Source organism: Belonocnema kinseyi, chromosome 8 (genome assembly GCF_010883055.1).
Source record: "Belonocnema kinseyi isolate 2016_QV_RU_SX_M_011 chromosome 8, B_treatae_v1, whole genome shotgun sequence".
In the NCBI taxonomy this organism is placed as follows: Eukaryota; Metazoa; Arthropoda; class Insecta; order Hymenoptera; family Cynipidae; genus Belonocnema; species Belonocnema kinseyi.
Window position 1 is genome coordinate 117398295 of NC_046664.1, and position 9333 is coordinate 117407627.

The 9333-nt window shown below is 34.2% G+C and overlaps 1 protein-coding gene across 1 annotated transcript; it reads left to right on the forward strand.

Annotated features, from left to right (window-relative positions):
- Window positions 1-1185: 1185 nt before the first annotated feature.
- Window positions 1186-1737, forward strand: LOC117178667 (zinc finger MYM-type protein 1-like). The gene has a single exon (XM_033370092.1). The coding sequence runs from the start codon at window positions 1186-1188 to the stop codon at window positions 1735-1737; it is 552 nt and encodes a 183-aa protein (XP_033225983.1).
- Window positions 1738-9333: the final 7596 nt, after the last annotated feature.

The following is a 9333-nucleotide window of genomic DNA, read 5'->3' on the forward strand; positions in this document are numbered from 1 at the left end:
TACCACAGTTAATGTACTTACCAACATACTTATTGCTAAGGTCATACAAAAAGCAGAGAAAAGGATTTAGAAAGTTTAATTAGGGTAGTTCTATTCCAATATTTCTACCTTACCGACTTCGAGACCGTTCAGCAGCTGTAGTGTTTCGTGTCCGTGCTAATTTTCATTTTCCTAAAACATTCTCGGAGGATCCCGATGACGTCAAAAAATAATATTTCGTAAACACCATTAGATTTGGAATATAAAATTGCAGAGATAAACTCGAGTCCGAAGCGCGAGATGCGTAATAAGAATGTGTTCGATAAAGCCGAAGGAGCTTTAACAAAAGAGAATTCACAATCGCCAAATTACTGTTGTCGATGCTTTTACCTTTATTTTCAAAATGTCTGTGTACAAAGATCGAGTGCGAAGAGCGAGATAAATATATTATCAAAGGGCAGAAGCGACTGTGAAGGTTCACGTGTTCCCGAATGATACTCAGGCGGTACCATTGCTGGTGGATCATCCCTTTACAGAGTAGTCATACGTAATCATCACCTGCCACGGTAAAAAGTTGCCTATCTCCAGGGCCGATGGAAGAGGTTGGTATGGTGGGTAGTTCTGCCCACATCAAAAATCAGTAGGTGGGTAATTACCCACGCCAGATTTTGAGTGAAAAATCCCCAAAAATTGACTTATTTTATCATTCGATTTTCATACAACGCGTGCGCGTGCATATCGAATAACATGCGCAGTAATAACAACTTCTGTAAGTGGTAAACGTGCACAGTTGAGCGCAACTGAGTTGTAAGCACCACTTTATATGCATTTAGATGTACTAATCGAGACTGAAAACTCATATGAGTTTTAAGTAAAAAAATGGGTCGTTTTGTGATACGAGGGGTTCGAAGTAAGAGGGCAAACGATGAAACTGACGTTACACTCAGTCAAGAGCGTCCACAGAAAACGCAACAGTCCACGAGTGGAGCAGATTTTTCTTTGGAAAATTAGAATGCGAATCGAACAAAATCTGAAAAAGATGAACAGCATCAAATAATGCATCATATTGTTCGTAAGTGGATACTCTATAAAATTTGTCCACAAATATGACTTATTAAATTTAATTAACAAATTTGAACGTGAATTGAATTGTTAATAGTAATTTTAAAAGCTCGGGCAGAAGACGTGGTGGAGTTGGAATCCCGCATGAAGAAATCCAGGCACAAGTGGTTACACCATGACATCCAAAACGAGACATTACAGGATATTGCTTTTAAAATCATGTTTCAGAATGTCCGAGAGATGAAAAATGCAGAGTATTTCTCAATACTTATGGATGAAACAGTAGACATTGTTAGGACAGAGCAAGTTTCCATTTTTTACCAAGTCGTCTCTTCTGATCTCATTGCTTCAGAGTACTTCATGGAGTTTTATTCGACCGCGAGTACTAAATCCAAAACATTAATCGATATCGCCAAAGATGTTCATGTTCGTTTTGATTTACCGCTTTCGAAGCTCAGAGGGCAATGCTATGATGGGGCTGCGAATGTTTCGGGGACAATTTCGGGATTGCAACAAAGGATCAAAGAAGAAGAGCCTAGAGCACTTTTTGTCTACTGCAATGCTCATAATCTCAATCGTGTTATTGAAGATGGAATTGAAAAAGTGCTTGTAGTCAGAAAGTTCATCCGAGAAGTGAGGGATATGATAAACTGTGTACCCTATCATAAAAGCGTTCCTAAGTTCATTGACAAGTGAAAACGTGTTTTTTTCGATTCCTGAGGTTCTTCTCTCATCGTATATTGCATATTTACAGTGCATTCCACAAAGATATAAAATGTTTAACTTGTAAGGTTTAATGATAACTCAAAAGAGGATTTAAACATTGTTTTATTCCTAAAAACGTTCTTGAGCAAATGGGGCAATCGTTTTTATTTTGTTTCAGATAAGTAATAAAGATCAATTCTTTGAAGACGCTTTTGGCCAACTTCAAAGCCTTAATGAAATTTTTCCAAGAGCTCATGGAAGACCCAGAAAGCGACAACGCCAAAAATCGGTATCTTTGTGTAGTATATTCGTATCGAAAAATTAAAACTGTGACTATGAATAAAAATGCTTCGATTTGAGTTCGACTTGAATTGCCCCAAATCAAGACATGGTGAAGTCGAAACGTTCGACTTGAGCATCTGTCAGTTTTGAGACAGAGCCAGACTACAATTTATTTCTTGGAGACAAGTTTTTATGCCTTGAAGACATAAATTTATCTCTTGAGTCGTATTTTTATGACTCCAAAGCGTGCGGTTTATAACTCCGAGCGTATACGACCCACTGATTCTGTATTTTTGACTTAAAAATAAGTAATTTAATAATTACAAATTTTTCCTTAATGAATTTCAATCTCATTTATGAGCCAAAAAAAGTTCGATAATCTCAGCCAAGACAAGGCTCGTCTTTAGTCAAGTAAACGTCGTCTTAGCCAAGACAGGGCTCGACTTAAGACAAGTAAACTCCGTTTTACCTGTCGTAGCCATAAAAGTATGGCGAAGGCCTATGCCTCGACTAATAAATAAATAAAATTGATATAATAAATTAATAAATTAACAAATAAAATTAATAAATTATTAATAAATTAATAAAGTAATAAATTGATATAAATTACTTATCTTTAATAGGTTTTCGCGTTTTCTATTATCTGCATAAAAAAACACAATTTTAAAACGAACAAATATTCAAAATTTAGAATTTTCTATTCGGCTTTTTTCCCATTTTTAAGGTACACGACCGGTATCTCTGAAATCTTTTTGAAACTGACTTAAATGACAAAGCTAGAAGCACATGTTAGAGATTGTTTACAATTACGTCACATTCCCTGTGACCTAAAAAAATGCTACAAAGAAGGTTTTAAGAAAAAGATCTTCTTGGATTAAGTAAAAAGCGATTGAACTATCTGAGTTATTAATAACGGATACACTCAATAAAAACTGATTACAGCATTCGCCAAATTATTTTATTCAGTTTTTTTTAATAAACTAAATGCTGGCCAAGCTAAAGCTAGAGCTACACCTGAAGTATAATCCAGGTACATCAATATTTAATCGATTCTACTCTGTACACTGAAAGTTAAATGGATTAAACTTGAAGCAAATATCCTTCAACGATTTAAAGTTTTCCAAGAACGAAAATGCTACGACGTTGAGTATCTTGAGTCCTTCAATTAGCAGCATTTCTGATTTCAGGCATATATATTCCAGCAACTAATGTAACAATCAAAAATTGAAATGTAATTTTATCAAAATACAGAATTGACTAAATGATCAGTATTTAAGAAACCATCCAGAATTCTTGCAAAGGACGTGAGACGTCTAGGAGACTTAGAGAGGATTCTTAATATTCTGGACAATAACTTCGTCGTAAACGACAAAAAAAATAAATAAAAGATGAGAAATCATACAAGCGTCATCCTTCCACTCAAGAATGCATCACTGTGCTAAAGTACTCTGCAACAATAGAGCAATTTTTATAAAATCATAAACCAAGATTAAAAATATAAGCCGATCTTTCTAAATTCTTCGAATGTTGTGAGCTTAAACTTGCATGTGAATATTAGAGGCAATGTCAATATATAAATAATTTTTTGTGATAAGCAGTATTAGATTAATCACATTAGAGAAAAATGTAAACGCCAGACATTTTCAGATATATTCAAGTACTTTTAGTTATCTATATATTTTTATATATTTTTCGCCATCGGTCAATAGGTATACGTCCTCGATAAACTACTAATTTCTTTACCCTATATTCAATACCCTATATTCAAATTACCATTTTTTACATTCTCATCCAATAAGAAGGTATTGGTTTTATGTAAAATTTCACTTTGTCGGTTTTCATAAGATCTTCACGTGTTGAGACCCACTGAGTCAGAAAAAACGATTTTTACGAAGGTGTTTGTCTGTCTATCTGTCTGTCTGTAGTCTGTATCCTGTAGGCACGATGACTTTTAAAAAATTGATCAGATTGGATTCTGCTTTGGCACACTTTTTTAAGGCCTAAAAAGAAAGAACAAGTTCGTGAACCAGCTATTTTTGATCAAAATTCAAAAAGTGAGCACGTTTTCAACATTTTTAAGACCACATTTTTTCAAGATTTCAAAATTCTATGAACGAAGATGAAGATCGCCATAACAACTTTTTTGATTTGGTCGAAAAGTTGAAAATCAAAAATTTGATCATACCTAAACTTTTTGAAACCACATTTTTTCAGGGTTTCAAAATTCTATGAACGGTTATTCATAGTATTCAGAAACTCGAACAATTCATCCTAATGACTTTTCTATAAAAAGAAAATGATCAGAGTTAAAGCATTTTTAAAATTAAAAAAAAAAACAACAACTAGAACGAACATTTTAAGCCAAACAACGCATGATATGAAAAAAAGTCAAGAGAAGAAAAAAGTTGATTTTTGAAATCCCTAAAAGATGGTCATAAAAATTTTTTTAATTTGGTGGAAAAGTTGAAAATTCCAAATTTGATCTAACTTTTTGAAACCAAATTTTTTTCAGGATTTCAAAATTCTATGAACGGTTATTTATCGTACTCAGAAACTTAATCAATTTATCGTAATGACTTTTTTCTGTAAAAAGTAAATTATCAGAGTTAGAGTATTTTCAAAATCCAAAAAAAAAACAACTAAAATGAACATGTTAAGCCAAACAACGCATAATATGAAAAAAAGTCAAGACAAGAAAAACGTTGATTTTTGAAAGCACTACAAGATTATTATAACAACTTTTCTCACTTGGACGAAAAATTGAAAATACAAAATTTCATACCAAAAATCTTCAAAACCACATTTTTTCATGATTTTAAAATTATATGTGCTGTGATTTATAGTACTCAGAAACTCAAACAATTTATTCTTATGGCTTTTTTCTATTAATTCTATTAATTCTATATTAATTCTATTTATTATTACGCGTAGTTGCTGCTTTTAGTCGTAAAAAAGAATATTAAAAATTAAAAATTAAATTTTTGGACTAACGACATAAGCTACAAAAAAACTTGTTTATCCAAAACAAAGGCTACAAATGTTTATTATTACTGTTTTATAGGATGCGCAGTTTTTGTTTATTCGTAAATGAATCAAACTAAAAAGATTAATTTTTTGACAAACAACGCAAGCTATGAAAAAAAGAAATAGACTCCTTTAAGTTTTTCAGGAATAATTTTTAGAGAACACTTAGTTTTTTCTTTAATCGTAAGATATAACCTTTAAAATAAAAAAAAATAAATTATTTTAATACATTTTTTTAAATAAATATTTTTTGTAAAACGACACAAGGTATGCACTAAAATTAAAAGACAAAAGTTGTTCACCCAAGAGGATCTATAAATTTGTTATTAATCATTTTTAAACAGGACGAGTAGATTTTCTTTTGATCGTAAAAAATAAGATTAAAAATAAAAAAATTTAATTTTTAGAATAAATTCTGGCGCTTCACGCTCGATGATGCATTCACCTCGCGATACAAGCTCAGTCTTTGTGTTTAACCTACATTTGTGCGCAATTTTTTAAAAATTAAAGGTCAAAACATCGATAACTTCTATTTGGTCACTGAGAATCCTCTTTTGTCGAACCTCCTTCAGCTTTAACGAACACATTCTCATTATGTATCTCGTACTTCGCATTCGATTTTGTCGAAAGGTCCAACTTTTTTGCATTATTACATTCTCATTAGAGAAGGTATTAGATTTGTATAAAATTTGACCCCCCCCCCCCACAGTTTTTGTGAAATGTCCACGTTTTGAAACCCCCTAAATCCGAAAAACAGGTTTTTAAGAATGCGTCTGCCTGTATGTCTGTCTGTCTGTGAACACAATAACTTTTAAAAAAAGTAATCTATTAGATTGCCTTTTGGTACACTCGTTTAGTGTCCTAAACTAAAGTTCAAGTTCGTTAGCCAGTCATTTTGGATGAAAGTTCTAAAAGTGGGCACATTTTGAATATTTGTGAGACCACTTTTTAAAAAATTAAACAATTCTCTGTATGGTTATTCATAGTATTCAAAAAATTTAAGAATTTATCCTAATGACATTTTTTTAAAAATCAGTATTTATTAGAGTTATAGCATTTTCAAAATGAAAAACTAAAATAAACATTTTAAGCCAAACAACGCATGATATGAAAAAAAGTCTAAAAAAGAAAAACGTTGCTTTTTGAAAGCTCTACAAGATTATGATAAAAAATTTTTCAATTTGGTCAAAAAGTTGAAAATTCCAAATTTGATCGTACAAAAAAATTTTGAAACCACATTTTTTCAAGATTTAAATATTCTATGTACTGTTGTTCATAGTACTCAGAAACTCAAACAATTTATCCCCATGACTTTTTTCTATAAAAATAAAATAAGCAGAGTTAGAGAATTTTCAAAATCCAAAAAAACAAACTGAAATGAACATTTTAAGCCAAACAACGCATGATATGAAAAAAAGCCAAGAAAAGAAAACCTTTGCTTTTTTAAAGCCCTACAGGACCACCATAACAACTTCTTTAATTTGGTCGAAAAGATACGTGATGAGAATGTGTTCGTTAAAGCCAAAAGAGCTTTAACAAAAGAGAGTTCAAAATCACAAAATTACAGTTGTCGGTCCGTTCAGCTTTGATTTTAAAAGGCCTGTGCCCGCATGCGGAAGAAATTCAAAGACCAAGTCTTTGGATCAGAAGATCCATCGCATGACCATCGCTCAAGAGATGTTGAATGAAGTCAATAATGATCCTGATTTTCTCAAAAGGGTTATAACTGGGGATGAATCGTGGGTATATGGTTATGACGTCGAAACTAAAGCCCAATCGTCTGAGTGGAAGCATCCTGAGTCTCTAAGACCGAAAAAAGCACGTCAAGTTCGGTCAAATGTGAAGGTTTTGCTCACTGTCTTCTTTGATTACCGTGGCGTAGTGCATCAGGAATTCTTACCACAAGGACGTACGGTCAATAAGGAGTATTACCTTCAAGTTATGCGCCGTTTGCGAAAGGCGATACGCAAAAAACTCCGGAACTTTGGAAAAACAATTCGTGGCTTTTGCATCACGATAATGCAACTGCTCATTCATCGTTGCTTGTGAAAGATTTTCTGACCAAAAACAGCACCACAGTCATGCCTCAGCCTCCATATTGACCGGATTTGGCCCCAGTGACTTTTTTCTTTTCCAAAAACTGAAGAGACCCATGAAAGGACATCGATTTTCCATGATTGAGGAGATAAAAACTGCATCGCTGAAAGAACTCAAGGCTATACCACAAAATTATTATCAGAAGTGCTTCGATGATTGGAAAAAGCGTTGGCACAAGTGTATTATATCTGAGGGGGATTACTTTACAGGGGACAACATAAATATTGAGGAATAAATGAATATTTTTTGAGAAAACCATAAAGTCACCTTATTTTTTAACACACCTCGTATATTATCAGTCACGGACATAAATAACAGTAACTTAAATACGGTTTAGGAACTTGAAATGTCGGATTACAGTAAGAAAAGGAAACGATCCAGATCACGTTCTCGAGAACACAAATCAAAGGAGATGAAAAACTTAACAAATTACAGGATAAAATATCTAACCGCACCCGGCTCGGGGTGGCATCCTCCTACCGCCGGGTAGCCACCCCACCTAGGGTAGCAGTTTTGGAAACGCTGTGCTAAAGGTCTTAGTCCGGGCGCTGGCAACAGTTCCCGTAGCCATTTATAGGTCACCACGAATAGATGGTTGGTATCTACGTTTTTTAGCCCGAAGAATCAATTTTTCGAGGGTGCGAGGCCGGTAGCCTGGTCAGTTATTACTATAGTTATTAATAATTCCATTGTTTGAATGGCTATAACTTATTACCTATAATATTTACGGAGCTTCTGATGAAACAGGTTGGTTGCAATCGGTCGTATTTCGGCCTGGGCTAATGCTTTTGAAACTTTTGAGAACTCATTTCAAAGAAAATACTTTTTCCTTCAAAACGAGCCCTCACACAGTCTGTAGCATAAATATTTCACCAAACATCAATTGAACAATGTTAATTAATGGTTTTTGCATTTTTTGAAATAATATCTTACACAAAATATTACTAAATGTTTCATCAGAAGCTCCGTAAATATTATAAGTAATAATCAATCAATTCTTCGGGCCACAAAACATAGATATCAACCATCTTTTTGGTGCGACCTATAAATGGCTAAGGGAACCCCTGCCAGCGCCCGGACTATCTTGAGAATATGGCTGAAGTGAACAAAAGAAGGTCTCCCAGAAAAGAATAAAAAAGTTATTTTGGAGGCCTTTAATACAAAGACAGTTCTACACAGAAGCACCTCAATTAAATTTAGAAATAGCGCAACTTTTTACAGACATCGTTAAGAAAAGGGACCAACATATTGTAGAAGATCAGAATTGTATACGCATAGCCATATCAGCGCTGAGTGCTGTTGTATCTACACTAATAGATAGTGTGATATCTATTAGTGATATCTATTAGTGTATCTACACTAATAGATAGATTATATAAGTCATGCGGATCAAATCCTGATTGACGCTTTTCATCAACAGTCAGTGATTAGAAAATCTTTCATCACACCACAATTAAACAAAAATGTAAAACCGGTGATTAGCTCAATGTTTTCGGACGAATGGCTTTACGGGGATAACCTGAAGGAAAAAGTCAAGGATGTCAAAGAAATTGAAACGGCCTGTGCGGATATCAAGAAGAAAGTGACATAAAAATAAAACACAAAACCATAGGGAAACTCCAAATACCTGCCTGCGGGTCATCGTCAGGTAACCCATTATCAGAGACGCGGTCGACTACTGAAGTTTAAGCCGAGGCTATACAAAGCCTTCCAGAACCCTGCCAAGACGGCCCAGACGATGAACCAGTCGTCATCGAAAAAATAATCCCGGAACAGAAAACGGCGGTACATCTCCGGCATTTCATTAAAAAGTAGACGAAAATCAATTCTGATAGATATACTAGGCATTCTGATGAGTCCCTGAAAAATGAAACACAGAGACGTTTTTTTGGCCAAAGTCGGTTTTATTTTTCAATATACTCTCCTTTTAGGTCGATACAGCGAGCCCAATGATTTTCTAACTTTTTGATACCGCCCGAAAAGTACTCGATCGGAAGGTCTCCAAAATACACCTCAGTTTCAGCTATGAGCTCCTCATTTGAGTAAAAACGCTTACCGGTGAGCCATCTCTTCAGGTTAGCAAACAAGTAATAGTCGCTGGGGGCCAGGTCTGGTGAACACGGTGGCTGAGGAACCAATTCGAAGCCGATTTCATGCAATTTTGCTTGTGCAACTAAGCATGAA

What these genes read in the sequence shown, in the direction of transcription:
- LOC117178667 (XM_033370092.1), top strand. Translation starts at nt 1,186, where the DNA reads ATGAAGAAATCCAGGCACAAGTGGTTACACCATGACATCCAAAACGAG.